This window comes from Astatotilapia calliptera, chromosome 23 (genome assembly GCF_964374335.1).
Source record: "Astatotilapia calliptera chromosome 23, fAstCal68.1, whole genome shotgun sequence".
NCBI classification, from domain to species: domain Eukaryota; kingdom Metazoa; phylum Chordata; class Actinopteri; order Cichliformes; family Cichlidae; genus Astatotilapia; species Astatotilapia calliptera.
In genome coordinates this window covers 9063232-9088366 of record NC_137443.1, presented here as the reverse complement: position 1 = coordinate 9088366, position 25135 = coordinate 9063232, and the positions used below count along the sequence as shown (strand labels likewise).

The 25135-nt window shown below is 38.9% G+C and overlaps 1 protein-coding gene across 4 annotated transcripts in view; it reads left to right on the top strand.

Annotated features, from left to right (window-relative positions):
- Positions 1-23781, top strand: part of slain2 (SLAIN motif family, member 2) — a 29159-nt gene extending 5378 nt beyond the window's left edge. The window contains exons 2-9 of one of the 4 annotated variants that reach the window (XM_026158035.2): positions 5036-5178; positions 13651-13818; positions 13905-14078; positions 14160-14513; positions 16255-16404; positions 20728-20766; positions 21169-21394; positions 22879-23781. In XM_026158035.2, coding sequence (XP_026013820.1) covers positions 5036-5178; positions 13651-13818; positions 13905-14078; positions 14160-14513; positions 16255-16404; positions 20728-20766; positions 21169-21394; positions 22879-22942 — 1318 coding nt within the window. In that variant the 3' untranslated portion in view covers positions 22943-23781. Of the gene's footprint in view, positions 1-5035; positions 5179-13650; positions 13819-13904; positions 14079-14159; positions 14514-16254; positions 16405-18584; positions 18672-20727; positions 20767-21168; positions 21395-22878 lie in introns of all 4 variants that reach the window. The other 3 variants (XM_026158034.2, XM_026158033.2, XM_026158036.2) reach the window with 3 other exon arrangements.
- Positions 23782-25135: the final 1354 nt, after the last annotated feature.

Here is a 25135-nt window from a genome sequence, read left to right as displayed (position 1 = left end):
ATATGAGTCACTTAGATAAATTAAAAATGTTATTGTTTGGCCTTTTTTTTTTTTAGTATTTTATTTGTTCCTGAGTAAATCGGTTTGGCTGAGATTAAAGTTATAGTTTTTACACAGCTGAATAAACGTCAAGCAGACAGCTGATTATCACTGGTGTCAAGCCAGCCTCCAATTCGAGACTTGCAGTCAAGCCAGCCTCCAGTTTGTTTTACGTTCCCTGTGTATTCAAAGTATTACGGGAATGGATGTGGAAACCGGATTTCAAAATAAAAGCCAACTTCGAGTGAATTAACAGATATGTTAAGAACATAATAACATACAATTTAGGCTTTTTTTTTTTTTACAAACTCTAATGTTAGATCTATATGACACAGCCTTGTACCCTAATTGTGCCCTGTCACTATCAAGGCCATCTTATTTTGGATTTCAAAGTAAAAGCCCTGTGAATCTTCATTTTTGAACTACTCTTTCAATGACTTAATAATGCTCTTAAAAGCAAAAGTCGTATTTCCAAATACTATTTGAACTTTATATCAACACTTTCCAACCACAGTCTTTTTACAGTGATACCATATCAATATCAAGTCAGTCTGATTTTGCCTTTCATAGTAATGGCCCTTTGAAATTGTCCATAATTGACTTAATCTTCTAACGATTCAAAATGCTCTAAAATGAAAAATTCTTGTTTCCACAGGGTAATTCCACCTTAGATCAACAGTATACAGCCCCACAGTGATACCATATCAATATCAAGTCATTCTGATTATGCCTTCCAAAATAAAAGCCTTTTTAAATTGTCCATAATTGACCTAACTTTCAGTGATTTCAAAATGCTCTAAAATGGAAATTTCCTGTTTCCACAGGGTAATTCCACTTTAGATCAACAGTATACAGCCCCACAGTGATACCATATCAATGTCAAGTCATTCTGATTTTGCCTTCCAAAGTAAAAGCCTTTTCAAATTGTCCACAATTGACCTAACTTTCAGTGATTTCAAAATGCTCTAAAATGGAAATTTCCTGTTTCCACAGGGTAATTCCACCTTAGATCAACAGTATACAGCCCCACAGTGATACCATATCAATATCAAGTCATTCTGATTATGCCTTCCAAAATAAATGCCCTTTCAAATTGAGCATATACGGCCTACTTTTTTGACGATTTCAAAATGTTCTTAAACAGAATTTTGCTGTTTCCACAGGATAATTTCACTTTAGTTCAACAGTATACAACCTCACGATGTTACCATATCAATATCAAGTCATTCTGATTTTGCTTTTAAAAATAAAAGCATTTTCAAACTGCCCATATCTGACTTGATCCTGGAACAATTTCAAAATGCTCTAAAATGGAAAATTCCTGTTTCCACAGGGTAATTCCACCTTAGATCAACAGTATACAGCCCCACAGTGATACCATATCAATATCAAGTCATTCTGATTATGCCTTCCAAAATAAATGCCCTTTCAAATTGAGCATATATACAACCTAATTTTTTAACGATTTCAAAATGTTCTTAAAAAGAATTTTGCTGTTTCCACAGGATAATTTCACGTTAGGTCAACAGTATACAACCTCACGATGTTACCATATCAATATCAAGTCATTCTGATTATGCCTTCCAAAATAAAAGACTTTTCAAATTGCCAAGATACGACCTACTCTTTTAAAGATTTCAAAATGCTCTAAAAGTGAAAATTGCTGTTTCCACAGGATAATTTCACTTTAGGTCAACAGTATACAACCTCACGATGTTACCATATCAATTTCAAGTAATTCTGATTATGCCTTCCAAAATAATGGCCTGTTGAAAATGCCCATAATTTACCTAACTTTCAGTGATTTCAGAATGCTCTAAAAAGGAAGATTTCAGTTTCCACAGGGTAATTCCACTTTAGATGTCATTCTAAATAAAGAAATTACAAAACAGCTTGCAAACCAACCATGACATCTTTCCACAGACTTAAAATATAAACGTACTATCAATTACAACCTAGTGGCAATTTCAGCTTCCTTTTACATCATCTTTATGATTCAATTCTGTCATAATCAATTGAGTCTGATTTTGCTTTTCAAAATGAAAACCCAATATGTGTTGAAACAGCAATTTTCATTTTTAAAACATTCTGAAATAATTGAAAGAGTATATCACATATGGACAAATTCGACGGGCCATTAATTTGAAAGGCGAAATCAGACCAACATGAAATTTACATGGTTTTACTGTCGGGTTGGATACTGTTGATCTAAAGTGGAATTATCCTGTGGAAACAGCATCTTTCAATTTAAGAGCATTTTGAAATCGTTAAACGAGTAGGTCGTCTACGGACAATTTGAAAATACTTTTATTTTGGAAGGCAAAATCAGAGTGACTTGATCTTAACATCGTATCTCTGTGGGGTTGTATACTGTTGATTTAAAGTGAAATTATTCTGTGGAAACAGAAAATTTCCTTTTTAGAGTATTCCGAAATCACTGAAAGTTAGGTAAGTTATTGGCATTTTCAACAGGCCATTATTTTGGAAGGCAAAATCAGAATGACTTGAAATTGAAGTAGTACCATGGTGTGGATGTACACTTTTGATCTAACATGGATTCATTCTGTGGAAAGAGCAAGTTTCATTTTTAGAGCGTTCTGAATTCTTTAAAAGAGTAGGTCGTATATCGGCAATTTGAAAAGTCTTTTATTTTGGAAGGCATAATCAGAATGACTTGATATTGATATGGTAACATCGTGAGGTTGTATACTGTTGACCTAACGTGAAATTATCCTGTGGAAACAGCAAAATTCTTTTTAAGAACATTTTGAAATCGTTAAAAAATTAGGTCGTATATATGCTCAATTTGAAAGGGCATTTATTTTGGAAGGCATAATCAGAATGACTTGATATTGATATGGTATCACTGTGGGGCTGTATACTGTTGATCTAAGGTGGAATTACCCTGTGGAAACAGGAATTTTCCATTTTAGAGCATTTTGAAATTGTTCCAGGATCAAGTCAGATATGGGCAGTTTGAAAATGCTTTTATTTTTGAAAGCAAAATCAGAATGACTTGATATTGATATGGTAACATCGTGAGGTTGTATACTGTTGAACTAAAGTGAAATTATCCTGTGGAAACAGCAAAATTCTGTTTAAGAACATTTTGAAATCGTCAAAAAAGTAGGCCGTATATGCTCAATTTGAAAGGGCATTTATTTTGGAAGGCATAATCAGAATGACTTGATATTGATATGGTATCACTGTGGGGCTGTATACTGTTGATCTAAGGTGGAATTACCCTGTGGAAACAGGAAATTTCCATTTTAGAGCATTTTGAAATCACTGAAAGTTAGGTCAATTGTGGACAATTTGAAAAGGCTTTTACTTTGGAAGGCAAAATCAGAATGACTTGACATTGATATGGTATCACTGTGGGGCTGTATACTGTTGATCTAAGGTGGAATTACCCTGTGGAAACAGGAAATTTCCATTTTAGAGCATTTTGAAATCACTGAAAGTTAGGTCAATTATGGACAATTTAAAAATGCTTTTATTTTGGAAGGCATAATCAGAATGACTTGATATTGATATGGTATCACTGTGGGGCTGTATACTGTTGATCTAAGGTGGAATTACCCTGTGGAAACAGGAATTTTCCTTTTTAGAGCATTTTGAAATCACTGAAAGTTAGGTCAATTATGGACAATTTGAAAAGGCTTTTATTTTTGAGAGCAAAATCAGAATGACTTGATATTGATATGGTATCACTGTGGGGCTGTATACTGTTGAGCTAAAGTGGAATTACCCTGTGGAAACAGGAATGTGCCACTTTAGAGCATTTTGAAATTGTTCCAGGAGCAACTCAGATATGGGCAGTTTGAAAATGCTTTTATTTTTTAAAGCAATATCAGAATGTCTTGATATTGATATGGTAACATCGTGAGGTTGTATACTGTTGATCTGGAGTGGAATTACCCTGTGGAAACAGGAAATTTCCATTTTAAAACATTTTGAAATCACTGAAAGTTAGGTCAATTATGGACAATTTAAAAAGGCTTTTATTTTGGAAGGCATAATCAGAATGACTTGATATTGATATGGTATCACTGTGGGGCTGTATACTGTTGATCTAAGGTGGAATTACCCTGTGGAAACAAGAATTTTTCATTTTAGAGCATTTTGAATCGTTAGAAGATTAAGTCAATTATGGACAATTTCAAAGGGCCATTACTATGAAAGGCAAAATCAGACTGACTTGATATTGATATGGTATCACTGTAAAAAGACTGTGGTTGGAAAGTGTTGATATAAAGTTCAAATAGTATTTGGAAATACGACTTTTGCTTTTAAGAGCATTATTAAGTCATTGAAAGAGTAGTTCAAAAATGAAGATTCACAGGGCTTTTACTTTGAAATCCAAAATAAGATGGCCTTGATAGTGACAGGGCACAATTAGGGTACAAGGCTGTGTCATATAGATCTAACATTAGAGTTTGTAAAAAAAAAAAAGCCTAAATTATATGTTATTATGTTCTTAACATATCTGTTAATTCACTCGAAGTTGGCTTTTATTTTGAAATCCGGTTTCCACATCCATTCCCGTAATACTTTGAATACACAGGGAACGTAAAACAAACTGGAGGCTGGCTTGACTGCAAGTCTCGAATTGGAGGCTGGCTTGACACAAGTTGATTATCAGAAGTGTGAGATGCTGGAGAATATACTCCGGTGTCCTGTTATATTTTAGATAGCAAGGAGTTTATTAAACTTTACCAAAACAATCTGCAAATTTCATTAAAATTTAATAAACTATCATCTTGTCTTTATTTTTAGTTAGCACCTTAAAAGCTTAAAGCTGTAAGCTAATGATAGTTATATAAGAGCAGATGCTGCTGGTGCAATAAGCTGTAGTTTTACGTCCAGTGGATGATGATCTGATTAGTCGACTAATCGCATAAATAATCGGTGACTAGTCGACTATCAAAATAATCGTTTGTGGCAGCCCTAATTATTAGAGGAGAAAAATAACTTGCTGTTGATATTTTTTTAGGTTATATGAGGCAAAGCTGAACAGTCCCCTGCAAAAAGCCTTGAGTCCTATCGTGTGGTGCCGCCAAGCTCTGGACAATCCGAGTCCCGAGATGGAATCAGCCAAGCGCTCCCTCATACACAGACTGGACCTCACCATGTCAGGTAAACAGGAGCATAGTTGTAATTGTTTCAACTGTAATTACAATACCGATGCACTTAATTTATCTTTCTTTTGGTATGTTAGAGGTCAGAAACAAATAACATGTGTACCAAACTATGTTATCTGGATCATTGGGCTTCTCTATTAGTGTCTGTATTGAGATATGTTCATTTGTGTTCACAATTGTCTGGCTGGCCTTCGAACAAACATGATGCATTTGAGCTGAAGAGAACCAAAATCACTGAACCAGCTCTCCTGCTAGTGCTTGCATCTGTTTTTTGGGTTGCTGATTTATGTTAAAATAGGGATGGGAATCAAGAACCGGTTCTTGTAGAGAACCAGTTCCCGGTAGTTCAGTTCCTTGGAATTGTTACTATGCCTGTTTATTGATGCCGCTTATTGGTTTCACTTACACTTGTGCTACAATTAGCTGATTTCAGTTCATGTGTTGGAAGAGGAAGGTAGTAACTCAGTCTGTGCTCCACAAGGTTCGTATGGATATTTAAGAAAAGTGTTCTGTGTAACATTTGTAATATATTACTTTTGTTTGTATAATGACCCCAACACTGATCACATCAAAAAGGGGAAATGCATCCAACATTCAGAAACATTTGACCACACAGCATGCAATTAATTTGCATGAATGTAATGTCTTTGATGTACTGCTTAGCGATGGTGGTGACTCTCAAAGCCGTTAATGAAAACTCAAAGAGAAACAATAAGGAGTAAAATCGATGTGATATCGATAACGAAATCAGAATCATTAAATTCTTATCAATTCCCATCCCTAGTTAAGAGGCTGTTATACTTTCAGCCTGTTTGGATCCATATGTTTTGCTATTAAAGGGTGAACGCGAGGCTCTGATAGTAGGGTAGTTGATATCCACATGCCCTCTGGTTTTGGCACTTGAGGATGTGCATGCAGACAGCTGTGGACACTGCAGCTGTGTAGTCCTTTTTATATTTTCTTTTCAAGACTGCTCAGAGTCTGCAAGAAGGGCGTATATGTAGTTGGCGCATTGTAGTATAGTGCCTCGATTGGAATAAAGGCACACTGTGGTCCACACGGAGCCTTGCATTCACAGTCTCTTGACAAAATTTACACCAGTAGGAGTCTGCCTTTCATGTGGATATCTGCTCGGCTGTTGAAGTCTTCAGCTGCCCTGGTCCACTAGTGAGCATAATGACCTGGCTGTGCCTTATGTGTATGTCATTTCTTATATGTACTCCTAAACTATGGGTATTACAACTTAAGGAAAAGAAAATTGCTATATTGTCATTTGTATAGGAATCAAAGAAGTTGAAATGGATTTGATTTCTGCAGAATATCTCATTTCCAACTATCAAAGGATCTTCCTTTCAGTCAGAAAATAGTAATAATAAATCACTGCAATGCTGGTAAAGACCAACTTGCTCGCACACTTGTGTCTCCAACGAGGTTACAAAAATAAAGAAGTGCATGATTAACCAAAACAACACCAAAGTGTACTGCACAGTAGCAGTTGTGTCCTCACTTTTGGATTTGGTTGCAAGGGTGACAGTGCCGAGCATACACTGCTAAATGATCTAGATTTATATCATTTGGTCGGAGTGAAAATTCTTCTTCTTTTTCTGTTTAAAAACAACGGGGTTATTATATTCTGCTTATTTTTCTGGCAGATTGTATGAGGAGCTGTTGTGCCCTGGGACCTGCAAAATATTTATTATTTTGTGTCACGTGATAGTGCCTAATTGCTTACTTATTTATATTTACATCTGTGATTTTTTTTTTGTATTCTTATTTTGCTGCTTTTGCAGCACTTTCTTCTCAAACAGCAGCACCGACAAACCTAAACTGATCCATACTGAATGGCCTGAGCTAACCAGCGGACCTATCAGTCTCTGGTCCCTGAGTGTATGGATTCAATGAATGAACTGCAGACACACTCAGTTTACATACATAAAGTCAGATTTTTTTCATGTTGGGGTTTAAATCATTTAGTTGTGTATGAGAGTACGTAAAATAAGGAAAGATAGACTTATTGTCATAACTATACATGGAGCAATCGTGCTGACGTTTGCAGTCACTCTCGAAAGGCCCCTTCTTATAGTGAGAAGAACCTGAAAAAAGCAACTTTATATCACCCAGAGTTACCTAATTTCTTATGCCTGTAGAGTTTTTGATTTCACTAATTATATTTAACCTTTCAGTGAGGAGAACAGGGCTCCGTTCCTGAAAGTTAAACTAAGAGGCGAGTCATTTCCATTTTGACTGTGGTATGCTCATGTGATAGTTGGATCACGTTGAGCAACAGTCCAGTGAAGGTTGTCACTGGGGTCAGTGGGATTCTTTCAGCTGTTGTGAAAGAAACACCTGGTCACACATTTCTTCCCTCATCTGGGGATAGGGAAACTTGTTTATATGAATATTGTTGCATGGAGTAGTTATGTGTTGGACTGTCTTTTTAAGTAATGATAAATCAGATCAGAGTGAGGCTTGTATAATATAGCTTATTGCTCTTTATTGGCTGTTTATACCAGCTACTATGGGCTGGACTATGTGACCTTTTGTTGAACATTGCTCTTAGCCTTACCTCACCTTCCCTTGAGAAACCTCTTGCCTTACCAAACTAGTTGCTAATTATGGCCAATTCTGCTAACATTTCTCTTAATAATACTCACTGAATGGCTCAATTGTGGAATCTTCTTATACTCCTAAAAACTCATCTTTGGGAGCACAGTGATTTACTGCAGTACGTTAGGAGAGAATTGACCTCACTTTTGTATTTAAGTCATTAAATTCACACAATCTGTTAAATCCATGAAACCTTAATATGGAAGTTTGTTATCTTACTGTCCATTTGTCCGCCCCCATTGTTCCACTACTGGAGTCTGACCCACAGTTTGAGAAACACTGATTTAGGGAGTGGTGCTTACTTGTGGTGATATCATCGATGTAGGTGTGGCACGATAACGTCATCCTAAAAATACCCCCCTTGTCGCTAATAGCATCTGCCCCACCTCATTCATTCCTCAGATGGCACTGGTGGAAAGTGAAAGTGCACTATGGGGAGGCTTATGATTCACTGAGTAAAGTGGTTAAGACATTCAGATCTAATGAATTAAACACCAACATTGTGATTTTTAATAAAATATTTAGAAATTTTTCAAAGAAGACTTATAAGGTTACATAGTATCTCAGTGTCTGACCCAGACTCTCTATTAAAGCAAGGATCAGCATCAAGCAGTCAGTGTACATGCATTTACTTTCTACATCTCATCTTTTTACTTCTGCGAAAACTTAAATAACTTGATGAATTAGGAAGTCAGGTTGTATATCATCTGAGGGGAAACTGCTTATCCGCTCAGTGAACACTTTCCTGATTAGTTTATTGGCTCAGTCTCTAGTTGCTGGTTTTATTGAATGCAATGTAATGGTCATTTTCTAAACTGCGATCTTAGTTTTCAAAGAACGAAGTTTATGATGGCAAATTTGCTCAGCTTTACAACATGGATATGTTCAAATTTGATTTAGATTGTTGTAATCGAAAAATTCTTCACAGCGAAGTCAAAGTGAGAGTTAAATAATACCATTAAAACGTCTAATGCAGCTGTTGGTTGCAGTCAGCATCTGTCTTTTTGGGAAGACTGCACTGGAGTCTTTGGTTAAACTCCCATAATCCTTCTCTCTGCATAGCCAGAGAGCTACGCAAACACAGGACCATGAATTTGGCTTTAAGCGCTACATTCTGAAAGCATTTGTGTCTGTGAGAGTCACCAGACAGGGCTTTATAGCTCCGGGCTGAATTATTTTTCATACCCAACCTCTAGCAGGAGCATGGAAATGCTGTTGCTATGGAATCGCCAAATAAACTCTTCACTTGCGGCAGATTGTTACCAAAAGTGTGTGAAGATTTCACATCTGTCTAAGCATTGTGCCATCTTCTGGAATAAGTGCATATTCAGATATTTTAAACATGACCTTCTGTGTGAGGAGTGACCCAAGCCTTTTGTATGCGCACACCCTGTTAAAATCTTCTCCACAGATGACGTGTCTCAGTTATATAACTAACAACAGGGAGGAAACTCCTGGGAGACATCTCCTTGAGTTGACTATACTAGTCAGACAGCACAACTTTATTCATACCAGACAGTTCAGATATGCAGTGGAACCACTTTGTTATTAGTGCTGTACAATTATACAAAGCTCATTTCCTTTGCACTGCTTTGACAGCTGTTCCACAGAGTACGTAAAAGACCCAAGAGGTCCCAACCACAGTCACATGGCTGACCTGCCCTGTTTTCAGCTCTCACTTTTGCACAGTTGTTGCACCTCTTGCATGTCTCTGCCAGTTTTATCCCCTTTCTTCTCTGGTGTATTTATCTCTAGCATACAATAGTTTTTCTATTTGCTTGTCTCTTGGATGTGCTTACAGCTCCGTGCTGCTGCTTTAACCCATTCATTCTTTTATTTTATTTTTGTATCAAATGGCCTCAATGAAAGGTTGGTCTTCTCTTTCCCTCCCCCTTTAAGGCCTTAAGCAGTCTGTTGTGTGCCGCCTCATTTAGTTTTATTTTTGCCTGTGGAAACTGGCCTGAAGTTTCCACAGACTGGCGCAGCACAATTTCATATCACAGTAAATGGAAATGACATCAGTCACAGTGGGCAGAAAGAACATTTCCTTTTCTTTCTACTGACTTGTTTCAGTACACGAGGGTGTCAAGGACACTCTATTTTTATTGGTCCCTGTGCTACTGATCCCATCAGATTGGTCTCATTCTACTGAAAGTGTGTTGCTAGGGTTGCTGTGATAGGCCAGGTCACCTAACCACATCTAAATCCTCTGAAACCTGAATTGGCCCTTTGAGCTGTAGCACCATTGTGATTTTAGCTTAGACCCAATACAGACTAAAGTATGCCAAGCTCTTCTGCTGTGTTGTACACAAACAGGCAGAATTATTTTTAAAAGTTGATGATCAACTTAAATGAAAAGTTTACCAGGTGTGGGGCTTAGCCTGACTTAGAAGTGATATTGAAAGAATGACTTCTTTCCCATTATGAGATAGAAATTGGACATTTCAAGCATATTGTAAAATAACAGACTGTGGATCCTGATATCCTTCTAAAATCAAGTTATGATACTTACAGAAACTAAAAGTCGATATGAAAAAACATTAATAAAAATAAAAATTACACAGAAAGTAATTAGAACTATATGGTGTACTTAGTTTTAATTCTTAAATTTAATCAAATTTGCCAGCAGAAACAGTTTGAGGAGGCTTTGATGTTTACTGAAATTGGGATGTCTGTGTAACCGTTACCTTGAAAATACATAGCCATCAGAACTATTTGCACCCACTCAGGACAGTGTTTGCAGTTCTGCCAAATGACCCACAGTGCATTTCAAAAGCTCGAAATGTAGCCTGGTCTATTTTTAACGGAAGCCACATCAAGTTGCACAGCGCAGAAGAGGAGCACAGGAAGTCGGATACAGGATTGGTACAGAAAATTTAGTCTTTTATTTTCAAAATAAAAGACAGTTTATAGGCTAAACATTCAGCTTCTAAAACAGTGAGATCTGAAGCTCTGTGAAGGACAGAATGAGACCTCATCTGAGATACGATGTCACACTCGTGGTCAAATAAATTTCCCCTTGTGGGACTAATAAAGGTATATCAATATCAAGTGTGGTATAGTGAACCTCTTGAATTTTGTCTTTTTCAAATATGTATCCATATTTAAATTCTAAAAAAATACTAAAAGTAACACTAAAAGTATTTTCAAAACAAAATCAAATTTAAATATAGGTTAGATATAGGAGCAGAACCATTCTGGAAACTGAATTTGAGCTGAAAACAAAACAATGTTATATATATTTTTTAAAAAAATATTTTAAAAAATCCAAAACAAACACTTGCAGCACTGTTCTGGATCCAGTAACCACTGTTTATGATTTTACTGTATGCAGTCACAGAAATATGCTGTTATATCAACTTTCTTGTGATGTAAACACAGTGGAGCTTTACAGAACATGCAGATTAGTATTTACTCTTTCATTTACCACTTCACCAGGTGAACTCTTTAAATCTGTTGACCTCATTGTTCTTTTCTGGAAAACAAAGCGTCTTTTGGCTAAGTGAGTGCAGCATTTCTGACTAAACACGTTCCAACGTTGTTGGCATTCCACAGGATCTGATCCATGTGGATTGCAGCAGAGGAGACATGATGGCGTTTTCTAAATAATGCAGGAGGACAGAGTGCAGAGCACGAGGTGGAACAGGAGAAAGTGAAAGGAGCGATGTGGAAAGAGCAGAGAGATGATCTTAAAAGGCTGCCTCACCACCGAGCAATGTAAACACATCCAGTAAGAGAGATTAAAACAGAGTGATGATGGGTAAATTAACAAACTCGAGAGATGTTAACCATCTAAACCAATCAGAGTATCACTGTGACAGAGTGTCCAGAGTCTGATATCATAATTCAGACCAGCGACTTTGGACTGTAGCCTGTGACCGCTGCTTTGCTGAGTTTAACAGAGAATTGTATTGTGCTCTGTGCGTATATGGACTGAATGGTTTGCATTGTTAAGCGTTTGTCCCAGCTAATGATGTAGGAAGTCTCCATCAGGCCCACACTCAGCATACATTATAAGAGACTCAATCAGATTGAAAAGCTCTGCAATGTGCAGGCATAGATGTGCTGGCTCCGAGCAGACACTCCTGATGTTCATAGTCAAATGCTCAGAAGGCCAACAAGCTTCGTCAGGGCTTTTAAGGGGTTACAGCGTATAGATGGTGAATGAGCAGATTAAACAATGAACGACAAGTTTTGATCCCAAATTTCTATGAGTTGGATTTTAGACTTTCTCTAAACTTTCATTTCTCTAAAAGTTGTGATTCTTGGTAGAAACTATAAGATTGATAGCTGCAAGTTTGTTTTTATACGCAGGTAATTTATGAAGTTGAGGAAACAAAAATCCCCCTTCAGCAGGTATGCGGGGATGTTTATGTGATCGATGGTGATGAATATTTTTTGTTTTGTTGTTTTTTATTCTCTCTTTAGCATAAAAAAACAAATATTTTTTATTATAGTCTTTCAGCAATTCTTCATCTTTGAACATTCAGCCAACACAAACTTTATATTGCACAACAGAAAGGAATTTGCCACTGACCTGGTGGTCGCCTCCTCATTTGTTGAAAGGTTCAAAAGCAGTCAACAAGGCTGATGTTGGCCATGACCGTGTTTGGTTGACAGGTATTGTAGGATGAAGTGCAGATTTTATGATATCCTTTGAATGACAGAACCATTACTGAAGAACAGGCTGACTCAACTACCTCAAAACATTGAGACTGGACTGACTAATCAACACAAACACTGGACTTTTTGCACTAACTTCTTTACTTCCTAATTTTTGCTGCTACACTAAGGAATGTTTACTGTTCCTCCACTACCTCAACTCATCATCACAAAACCTTATTATTATTTTACGTTGTGTTTTTTTTGTCACACTGTCACTTTGTTGCTCTTGTTTGCACATTTGCACATGCACTTTGTTGTCTGCTGTCTGTTAACAAAAAAAAAAAAGTCTTCCTTAGATAGTTAGTTAGTTTTTGTTAATTTATGTTGTAATTTATGTTAGGTCAGTCTGTCTTGTCTCTGCTAGCCAGCTAACTAGGCCTCTTAGTTAGCTAGTTTAGTGTTTTCTGTTAATTTATGTTGTAAATTTATGTTGCATGTAGCACCTTGGTCCTGGAGGAACGTTGTTTCGCTTCACTGTGTACTAACTGTATATGGTTGAAGTGACAATAAAGCCAACTTGACTTGACTAACTGGTCCCAGTTAAGAGAATATTATGGATTATTCATTGAGAACAGTCTTTCTTTTTCACCTATTAATGTAGTATACTTACCAGAAGAAATAGTGGTAAAATATGTTAAAAATAAGAAATCATATCACCTCAATAGAGTGATGAAATTGCTCAGGACACACATATTAATACTATTAGTTGTCCAGGACAAATATACAAGTACCTAATATAGTGAAAGTCTATTAGTTTGGTGCGTTTGCTGTATTTCTCTGTCACATTTTCTTAGTGGTCAACTTTTAAAACAATAAAAACAACAAAACTAAATAGTTTAGTGGGTAATATTTGCCAGGTTCTAAATCTGCTTGTGCAAGGTATCTAAAACATTTATTTGCTGACTTGTATAGATAATATAATAAAATGTCAAAATGAAAATAAAGGAACTGATGACAAAATAATTAATTGCAAGTAAATGTAATATATGATATAATTCTGTATTTTGATTTAACACCTCTACTTTCCCGCTTGAAAGTTTCATAGATTAGTGAATGAGAGGACGTGAAACTGCTTAACAACTCCACCACATGTAGACAGCATGGATTTTGCAACATGAAAACTTTATTGACAAGTCTTTCTGAGTCTCTCATGTGATGCTGTCTGACATTGTAGTTCTGCTTTTTGCCTCTACAGCCAACAAGCGCCGGAGCTTGTATGGAAGTCCGTACAACCAGCAGAGTTATGGAAGTCCTTATAGCACAAATGCAGCCAACAGCCCTTACAGCAGTGGCTTCAACTCCCCCTCCTCAACCCCAAGCAGAGTGCCCATCGTGCGACAGCAACTAATGCCCAGTAACGCAAGTATGGGTCTCTCTATAGTTCACTGTCTGTTTCAGGATATCTGTTTAGTTTATCTCTAAAACATTCACATATGATTTCTGCACCAGTTCATCAGAGAAACTCTGCAGCAGAGAGGAATCCTCCTGCAGTTAGTCCGCAGTCATCGGTGGACAGCGAGCTGAGCACGTCAGAAATGGATGAGGACTCAGTGGGATCCTCAACGACCTATAAACTCAATGATGTCACTGATGTCCAGATATTGGCACGCATGCAGGAAGAGAGTATGTATCCGTCATCCACAGCTTTATTCTTCAATTTTTTGCAATTACATTTTTTTTTGCACCACACCTTTTTGCCAACAGGCTTGAGACAGGAATATGCTGCAACAGCATCCAGACGGAGCTCGGGTTCATCCTGCCACTCCCTGCGGCGCAGCACCTTCAGTGACCAGGAGCTAGATGCTCATAGTCTGGAGGACGACGAGGAGGCGGTGCACCCGGCCTTTCACCTGCCCTCCAACCGTTTCAGCCCCTCCCCTCGCCACTCTCCCCGTGCATCCCCGAGAAACTCTCCCCGCTCGCGCTCACCTGCTCGTTCCATCGACTATAGCCACAGCCGGGGTTCTCCTCAGCCCATCATCAGCCGCCTGCAGCAGCCTCGTCACTCGCTGCAGAGCCACGGGCATGACCTTCAGACTAATGTGGTGAAAAATGAAGGTAAGCAGTGGACATGAACAAGTTGCATGTTTCAGTTACTCCAGTGTTTCACACATTAGGTCTTATTTTCATCACAAGTAATGTGTTTATTATCAGATGTATAATCAGATGGATTTTAAAGTCAGAGAGCAGCAAGGAAGCTGGGGATGGTTGTCCTTACTTTGTGATCTCAGTGAGATGGAGGTTTAGAACGACTGCTGTCACCAGAGGCACCAGTCAGTGGACACTGGACAAAAAATTCAAACAGCTGTTTATCAAAGACCGCCACTGCAGCGACTTGGCCAACAAGCCAGCCAAATAAAGACTGACTTTTCAGACCTAAATGTAGCTAAAAAAAATGAGGCAAACTCAGAAGTGCCCAAAACATGGGTTCCTTTTAGCTGACCCGCAGCCTACTTGCTCTGTAAAAATTAAATACTATTGTCTCAGTAGCTAGTTTCAAGGGTTTTCACTAGCTACTTGTCTGTAACAGTCGTTAGCCAGTGAGCATATCAATGAGTTTGGCATTTGGGATCCATGTTTTACTCGTTACCCCTGGTTTCAACACACCAAAATACCAGCATCCATTATTTTATATGCAGTCTATGGGAAAAAATAACAAGAGACAGAAAGGGTAAGGGTGATTGTCCATAACTTACCGTATTTCCCGGACTACAAAGCGCACCTGAATATTAGCCGCACAAGCTAAAATCAGGGGAAAATCCTGTTTTGTACATACATTAGCCGCACCTGACTAAAAGCCGCAGGTGTTTCAATGTTGACTTATCATATGTAAGAGAATATGCACAAAGGGAATTGTCAGGAAAGAGATGGCTGTTTGGAGACACACCCCTTTTATTAATATTTTGAAAAACAAGTTATGGGTACATATTTGCACATGTAGTACATAACAGTAACCTACAGCACACCAGAAAAATAGATTCGGACTACCTTTTAGGCTCAGGTGCAGTGACACGGCTTTAACAAGAAGAAAAGTCAGTCATTCACCATCTTTCTCTTCTTCCTGCGCTCTAAAACCACCAAAGTCCTCTTCTCCAATGTCGGAAACGAACAGGCTCAGGATGGCTTCGTCATCCACTCTCCGCTTCTCTCCTTCGTTGTCACTTTCAAAACCAAAGAAATCCTCGTTGTCAGTGTCAGAGTCGAACACCCTCTGAAGGGCCGTGGCGGTGTCCTCCTCTCCATCATGCAGCAGTCCAGCCCTTCAAAATCCGTTGGTGATCGTGGATGTTTTCGCACTTTTCCACGCTGTCAGAATCCACCGGTGGAGTTGGGCATAACTTGCTTTTCGCAAGTTTATCGCCGCTCGTCATCCACGCCTCCCGCTGAATGCGTAGCGCTACCTTGAAGTTTGTTTTTCGCGCTACTTCGTACGGCACTACGTTGCCTGGCGGACGGACATGTGACTAACATACCACTCTTGAACCCTGATCCTTCCGCCAGGCAACGTAGTGCCGTACAACAGCGGAACAAACAAAACAAATCGTCTTACGATATGACAAAAATCATGGACAATCCATAGAAAAGCCGCACCTGACTAAAAGCTGCAGGGTTCAAAGCTTGTGCAAAAAGTAGCGGCTTATAGCCCGACAATTACGGTAATCACATGGATAAGTATGTTACCAAATATGCTTATTAAACTAATACATGTAGGAGTACACCGGCGAGTAAAAGTTTATCTGTGGGAAACAGTGATTTGAGTTGACGCTGACTTTGATTCTGGCCTGTGCTACTGTTGTAGAAAAACTGCGCCGAAGTCTTCCTAATCTTACACGCACCTCGGTGGCGGCGGCAGTTCAGGCCCCAGAGCCCGTGAAGAACAGTCGCAGCTGTGAGTCCAACCTGCAAGTGCCAAACGGCGGCTCCCCCCGACACCAGAGCCAATCTGCCAGTGAGTACTGTAACAGCCACGGAGAGCATCACTTTTTAAGCCTTTTAGTTTGAATGCGAAATATTTATTAACTTGAAGCTTTAGACTGTCAGATTCATTACTGAAGTAACTTTTTGTTAGATCGATATTTGTTTTGCTCTCCAAGCGCAGCGACATGGCAGGCTGTGTAATCTCATGTTAGCTTTTGTGTGAGCGTTAATCCTTCTGGCTGCACCTTTGGTGTAGGGACTGCACTGCTTTGTAGTGACATGGCTTTGGTGTTTGGGGATCCTCTTTTGTCTTTGATCTTTTTTCCTTGTAATATGTTTAACACACACAAACACACACACACACACATCCTTCCTCTTATTGTCTTGGCATAACTTTCACTTCAAAGAAAAGCACTCATCCTGCAGAATAAAAGCATGATGCCAGAAACACTGACAATCCAGAGCGACTCGGGGGATCTGTGACACAAACATTGTTTTACATTTCATGTCCAATGGTTTTATGGTCTCTTTTAAGAGCTTAGAAATCCTCCTCTGCGAGTTAAGACTATCCATTTGATATAATCCTGTAATGGGAGATAAAGGTAATGATTTAGTCCTTAATCCAGAAGCTGTAATCTCTCCTCTGTTACTAGAGGCAGATGGAGGGGTCAAAGAGGAAGTTTCAGCGGGTTAATCATGTGGTAGCTGCCTCTTTCTTGCCTTAACCAGCTCCTAGTGTGGAAGGATGGTGTATTTGTGTGCTCCCTATCGGAGATGGGCAGTAACGCGTTACTTGTAACGCGTTACTGTAATCTGATTACTTTTTTCAAGTAACGAGTAAAGTAAGGGATTACTATTGCAAAATCGGTAATTAGATTACCGTTACTTTCCCGTAGGAACGCTGCGTTACTGCGTTACTAAAACCGTGATTTTTTTTGCGAGAATGTCTCATGACAGTGACGTAAGCAAGTGCGACGTTGGTGACAGCAGCTGTGTGCAGATCAACAATGGATAATATATCGAGTGCGGGAGAGAGTATGAGCGTGCAGCGTTTAAAGTGTGGAAGTACTGACCTTACTTTGAGTTTGATTCCATAAAAAGTGACAAAAACATTAGCGTCCATCGTGCGTGGGAAGAAAACTTCTTTTTACAGCGAAAAAAACCCCTAAACTTCCGAGCAAGCACCGAGTAGCTACGACGTAATGGGAAACTCACAGAGACACTCGCGCGGATTCTTCAACTGACCGCAGCACACCTGCACCAGGGTAACCCTCCGCCTACCCTGCTCCTGCTTTACAGGTGAAAATAGAGCAAAAGGACCGCTGAGTCTTTGACTTTATTTATTTTCTGCTGTGTTTTACTTGCATCTGTTTGAAAGAGTGAGTGAAAACACAAAAAATATTTTATTTTATGTGCTGGAATGTGTAGAAAATAGGTTTAAATGTTAAACTAATTTATTCAAGTCAGAGAATGTTGCATATAATTAAATGTTTTGCTTGATGCATAAAGTTAAAAGATTAAAACTGATAAAACAAGTTTTAAAAAGAGACTTTTCCATTTGATTACATTTTGTATGATGGATTATGTAGAAAAAGTAGAATTGGGCTGAAAGATCTATCGCTTTATCACCTCTTCAGGTTGTAAATCGTGTTTTTAAAAAGTAACTAAGTAACTAAGTAACTAAGTAACTAAGTAATTAATTACTTTTGAAAATAAGTAATCAGTAAAGTAACGGGATTACTTTTTTGGGGGAGTAATCAGTAATTAGTTACTGATTACTTTTTTCAAGTAACTTGACCAACACTGCTCCCTATGCATACATACAGAGCAGCAATTCAGTTTTTACCTCAGTCTTTATACATTTATCTGTGGTGACTGGTTTGTGTTTTTCTGAGCTTTGGCTGTACTGGACATGGGCACCTCTGCTGCCTCTATCACTGGCTTCTCTTCCCTGTAAAGCATGTGTAAACCATACACTCCTTTTCTCTGTCTGTGCTGGGATTGGTTGTTAAACCTGTCAGAGGCAGAGGGCACTTTGCTCTGATAGTCGTGCTCCTCCTTCACTATCTCAGCGTGTGTGCTTGGAGAGCCCTCTAGTGTCCTCAACCTGCACCTCAGGCTCAAATGGCCTCCAGTGCCAAAATAGCCCCTCTTTCTCCATGAATTCTGTGACAGATTGAAGTCTAGTGCTGACATGTTTCTGTTTTCCAGCAGCACCTCAGCTCCCGAAATACTTGACCCCTTCTCGCACCTCACTGAAACCCAAACAGCAGCTCCAAAGCCCCACTGCCCTACGAGGTAACAGCTAAAGGCTGTGAGACTGCTCTCTCACACAGACAAATGCACAATTTGTGACAACATAAAAGTCAGCTGAAGGTACAGATGACTGATGAGTTGTAATGATGGGTTGTTATGTTTATGGAGCGGAAATGAAAGTGAGGGAAGTTGCCAGCTCGTCATTTGAAGGGCTGAGAATGTAAAGCAACGCTGAGCACACGCTGAATTTAAGCCTTTTATTTTTGTTGCTTTCTTTGCAAGATGTTTAATACGAGGTAACCATGGAGTACGTTTGTTGTCAGAGATGAGGATGATCTTGCAACCTTGTAAGAAATGTGTGAATGTGTATTTTCTTTTGGTTGTGGTAATACTTTCTTTCTGTAAAGAATCATGCATGACAGGGTCAGTGTTGTCTCAGGTAGGTAACACCTTAGAATAGCCATTGCTAATAAATAGTAAACTGATAGTTAATTAGACTTCAGTTATGTTTTTTTATGATTCGACAGTTAGATCATAATAAAAATAGTTGTAAATAAACGTTGTGCATTTATAATATTTGTCATCTTGATAGCTGTTAGAAAGTTGCCCCTGATGTTCAAAATACTTGTTTTGTATAAATGGACGCACAGGTGACACTGGCAAAAATCCAAAGGCTGGAGAGCGTGTACTGTTTCATTCACTGTTTAGTTTTCTTCTCTCTTGCTCTTTACCTGTTTGATGCCACACATACAAGACACCTGATGGCTTTCCTACGATGCAAGTCCAACATAGCCAGGCTTTCTTTGCGATAGCTGGCTTGACACAACGTAAAATCTCAGTCAGAGGTGGCGGGTATCACGATGGAAGTTTTTATAATCCAGGCGTTCTGCTTCAGGCTCAGCATAAAAAGGGATCGAAGCATCTTTTCACTCTTGGATGCAGATCTATAAAATCTAAAAACCCCAAAATATAATAAGAAAAAGAAACAACGTTCCTGAAAATCCTGTGAAATCTTGTGAATACATAAGTCAATACATATCTATTTTACTGCTAAATGTTGCCATGAGTGCTGCACGTTAGAGCCCTGAAACTTTAAACATGATACACATTATTACTCTGCATGTCTGGGCATAGCGCTGTCCTGTAGCCTCATAAAATCCCCGTAGATTGTGGGCAGGTCAAAGTGAAATAAATGTTATTGATTGACTATTCTCAGTGATAAATTGCCAACAAACAGGCCGATGAGTTTTCTAATGTGTTCTCCGTTAGCTACAACCTCAGCAGTGTACAAAATGATTTGGCAGCAGATTGGGACCAAGCATAAATACAATATTACATTTTCTCCATGACCAACTGAATGCATGCAGTACACAGTTTGTCGAGCTGTAACTTTACTGCACAGCTTCCTTTTGTGATATTAGTAAGCCTATCAACTTGCCTGTATGAAATATAAGTCTAGAGAATCTGTATTGTACTTGCTTTAAGTGAAAAAAATCAATGAAAATCCATCCTGATGATTTTTAAAGCGAAGATCTGAACACAAACCTACTCCAGACCAGGTTATGTGCCTAGCCTAAGATATGGTGACCTAGCCAGGTACACAGAGAGTCAACTTCATGACAGAGCTCACTAACCCATTAATCTCGCTTTGTTGTGCACTTCCTCCCAGAGATGCCAGCAGCTTTCACTAAATAGCAGGAATAAGAAGGGCAATTACTAAGGAAGCAATTAAAACAAAACATTTGGTTGTCATTAACAAATACATAACATCGTTAAAGGTGGCCCCGAAGAGGTTTTAGTTATCCCAGCAGAAAATCCTCTCCTACGTCAGGTGTTGAAATTTAAATAATTTTTCTTACTGTATATTTAGGTGGGTTTTATTTAGTCAAAGGATTTTTCTTTATAGATAATTAAAAATTAGAGGAAACTGAATAGATTTCTGTCAAATAAGATGACAGACTCATTGCCTTTATCATGTGTGGCGTCAGCCCTAAAGGCCCATTTTGAGCAAAACGCCACATTACACTGCATGGTCAGCACGTTCCTCCCTCCCTGCTCTGAAATAAGGCCTGTCTCTGTTGTCTTCGTCTTTGTCTAGTCCCACTCTCCTGTTGCTTTGGAGAAGAAGGTGATTTCAGTGAGTATTCACTGAGAGCCTCCACCTTTTTAAATATCGTGATTGTGGTTTCCACGCCGTGGCCGCATCGATGTTGTGTTGTTGGTTTTTACTAGTAGAGTTTGCTCTGTGTGTTTGTATCATCTCATTCTGTCAATGCATCAAAAATCATAGCCGGCAGCTGTGCTAGTTAACCTTTCTGTTCATTTATTTATGTTTTTGAACTTATGTAGAAGTTTGTGAATTTGGAATGGATGTTGTTAGTAAAAGCTTGCATACTGTCTCAGATTTTTTTATACCGGCATCATATTTAAATTAACCTCACACCATCGTGGTTTTGATCATTACTTCATTATATAGATACTGTGTATGAAAGCAGTCCATCATAATCCACTTACACCTGACTTTTCTGCCCGTCTCCAGTTCCATCTCCCAGTAAACTACGGACTCCTGCCACCCCATCACCACTAGCCTTGCGGCAACCGGTAAAGGCCACATCTACCCCCAATTCTGCCACCTCCACCCCCACCCGCTCCCTAGCTCCTCCGCGCAGTGGCCTGCCCCGACCTAGTGCTTCTACAGGAGGAGGAGGAGGAGGAGGCGGTGGGATCCCTCTGCCTCGCAGCAAACTGGCCCAACCCGTGCGCAGGTATGTACAGACACGTTGTCCTTATTGTGCACCTCTCTGTCTGATTAAAGAGGACGGTAACACTTTATAATAAGGGCGTAATTCCCCTGTAATTAAATGAAATTTCAATGGAATTCATTTTAAATTACAATGTAACTATATTTACCTACAAATACTTGAAATAAGCTGCAGCAGAATAAAGAGGTAGCAAGCAAGAAATAATTATACTTTAATTTAACCTCCTTTATTCCAGTGTGCCTACCTTTAAGTATCGCTAGGTAAATATGATTACACTGTAATTTCAGATAAAATACATTGAAGTTCCATCTAATTAAAGGGGAATTACACTCTTAGTCATGCAGCAGGTTATAAAGTGTTACCAGGCAGGCGTATTGTGCTTATATATATATATATTTTCGCTCTTATGTGTACACCAGTGATGTTTCTGGCTGGTAATTTACTAAAAATTGACCAGTCTAATATCAAGACAACAGTCAAAGCTGAGCACAACAGACTAACAGACAATGTCTGTAATTACATTCCTCAACAATCAAATCGTAAATTAAACGTTGCTGAAATTTTTAGTTGCTGTCACATAATGTTGCACAGACAGTCTTATTGTATTTCCTGAGTGTAGCAGCAGCAGCAGCATTCTTCCCTTCCAGGTTTAAATAGCTGGCTGGTTATTTTACTTTGACCGAGAAAGAGAGAGAGAAATGCTGGTGTAGCCGCAGCTCCAGCTAGTGGTGAGTGGTTGTAGAATCTCCATCCACCACTAGCTCTTTTAATGTCTTTTGATTCCACTGTTCTTACAAATTCGTGCAGTTTTACTGTTATCGCCTGTCTTTTAATTTCTATAATTCACTTTCTGCATTCTGTGTGTTGCTTTGTGGTGGTTCCATTCCCAGATTGATTCCACTCTTATAAAGGTTGGCCAGTCTTGCTTCCTCCAAATAAGAACCTTCTAACTTTGAAACTAACACCCAGGAAAGGTTAATCCATCCATTTTCTTAACTGCTTATCCAGTTCAGGTTTGAGGGTACACTGTCATAGGACAGGAGGGGGGTACACTCACACACACTAGAGTCACACTTGTGGCCAAAGCTGCATCTCTTTGCCTGTGGGAGGAAGCACAAGTACCTCCAGGCAAACGCTGGCGGATTCGAACCCAGGACCTTCCTGCTGGAGAGCGACAGCGCTAACAATCACACTTTCTGTTCATTGTTATTGGTTTAATATGCAGACATTCACTTTGGAACAGCCTGGCTGGGAGTGCAAGGCTCGCAGAATTAATGACCAACTTTATATCAGTCCTTAAAACATATTTTTATGCGATTCCATCAGAGTCTGGCTGATGTCTTTCAGTTGTTTTGTTTATTATCTATTTTAAGTGCTTTAATGTGTCTGTGATATTTATTTTGAATTGTTTTCTGTCTTGTATCTCTTTATTTTTATTATTATTGTTGGCTGTTACAGAAATGCATTTTCCTTGCTTGCCTTTTCAGGTCCCTTCCTGGTCCGCGGACTTACAGCGGCGGCGGTGAGAACTGGAGAGAAGGTTGTTACTAAGGCGGGCCACCAGGGGGCTCTCCAGTCAAAACTATCAATAAAAGGAGGAAATATTTTAACATGGCACTTTATCTACCTAGATAACTCTTATAGTTCAGAAAGACCAAGCCCCCAAAAATACATTTGATTAAGAGTTTAAAAAAGAAAAAGGGAGAGGACAGAGTCCACATTGTGTCAAAGAGGACCTCTCATTGTGTCTCTCTGTGGGGACTGGCTCTGGAGGGGTCAGGCATGTAGTGCAGACAGCCCAGAAGATGCCAAAGAAACCAGCTCGACTCCAGCGCCCCCATCAGAGGACACGTCACCTGCCTTTGGTTCAACTGCAGTCATCCGTGAGACTGTCCATATCTCCACATGCCCAGCTTTCCTCCCTCCCCCTCCTCCTCGTCCTCCTCCCCCCTGTTCTTCTTTCACTTCCCTCAGGTTGAAATGTTTCCACGCATTTCTCTCTTTATGCTCTGTGTTTAACAGATGTCGGTGAGCGATCTCTATGATGATGCTGTGCAGGTGAACTGTCCCGTAACGTTAGAGAATTGTTGATGTCTTGAAACAGTGAAAGCACCTCTTGTGTGGGTTTGACATTTAAGAATCTTTCCTCTTTGTAAAATCAGCCAGAATGTATGCACAAGTTTGTTTTGGAAAATTATTTATTCAAAATTATTTAAGAAGTGTACATCCAAACATCCATATCAGTATTTTGTTTTAAAATTTCAGTTGTTTAAAATGTACGTTTTGAACCTCAACTGCAAAGCTAACTTTCCAAAGCCTTTTTTTGTTTGTTTGTTTTTGTTTTTAAAGTGTCAAACCGGGTGATTAAAGACATCCCAGCCAAAGCCTCAGTTCTGACTCGTACCACAGTTTTGCCAAGATTATACTTTTCCATTTAAGTGCTTAAAGTGGTCTGTTCAAGAACAGGGGCCAGTCTCACAAAGATGACTAAGTTCTAAAACCGTGTGTAAAAGATGGATTTTTGGTAAGCTGACAGCTAACGCTAGCATTCGTACAGCTCACAGATATACCTGCTGCTTCAGAGAGGAGGAACAGAGTAATTCAACACTAGAATTTTAAAATGCACTAAAGCTACAAACAGCAGGTAGGTTCAGTTCAATGACTCTGATTAGCAAATGTGCAGTCTGCTCCACGTGCATGTGTCAGGATTCAACACCCATATTTTAATTTAGTTTAAATTAGCGAGTTAAATTGGGGGGTGGGGGGGGGGGAAGACCCCAGGAGACTAAAACTAAGCTGTAGCTGTTTGTGCAACTTTATGCGTAAACAAACCAAAACAAAAAAAACCAACCAAAACACATGGTTCACCAAAGTGCTTTCCAAGACGGCAAAAAAAAAAATACATAAATAAAATTTCAAAAAATACCAAAACACGTTAAATAAAATTAAAGATAACAATAAAACTGACTAATAAAAAAAAGAACTTGCTGGTTATTTTAAAACAGGAGTCTCTAGTGAGTTGCAACTCAGTGAACTGCAATTTTTTTCCCCAGCCCAGCAGCTTTCTGCTTGGCGACATAAACCAGTTTGTCCTGGACTATTTTTAAATAATTGAACATCATTTTATCAGCAGTGTCGCTGAGTGAATACATAATTTGAAGTTAGCCCTGGAGAATGGTGACGCTTTTGACCTAAAGGTACTTTTTTGTAAATCTTTGTTTTTATTAGTGGTTCAAAACAATAAAAATGAACCAAAGCTGTCAGAAGAAGAAGAAACAATCGTTCTAACTTTATGTCCACATTGCCTTTGAATTATGTTTAAGAGCTCAATCTGGGCCATTCTGTACTTTTGTGCAGTACAATTTTGCACCACAAGATGGTGCAGTGACTCATCGTAACGTTTCCTAAACCTGACTAATCATTAGGAGGAACACGTGCTTATTTGCTCTGGTGTTTTGGGGAAAAGGGAAGCCTCTTGTATAAATAGGGAAGGGTAAAGAGAACTATCAAATTTAAAAAATGGAACAGAAACATGAATGTGCTGCCCCCTGCTGGTGAAAGTTATAATTAGATTATGCAGATAACTACAAAAAGTACCTTTAGATAAAAGTCAGTGGTTCTTTTTGTGAAATTCAGACTAGATTACACATTGGTGACCCGGGCTTTTATTTATCTTACCTGCAGACAATAGCAGGCATTTCATTTATAATTGTTCATAATAGTCCTCTTTCCGCTGCAAGACCA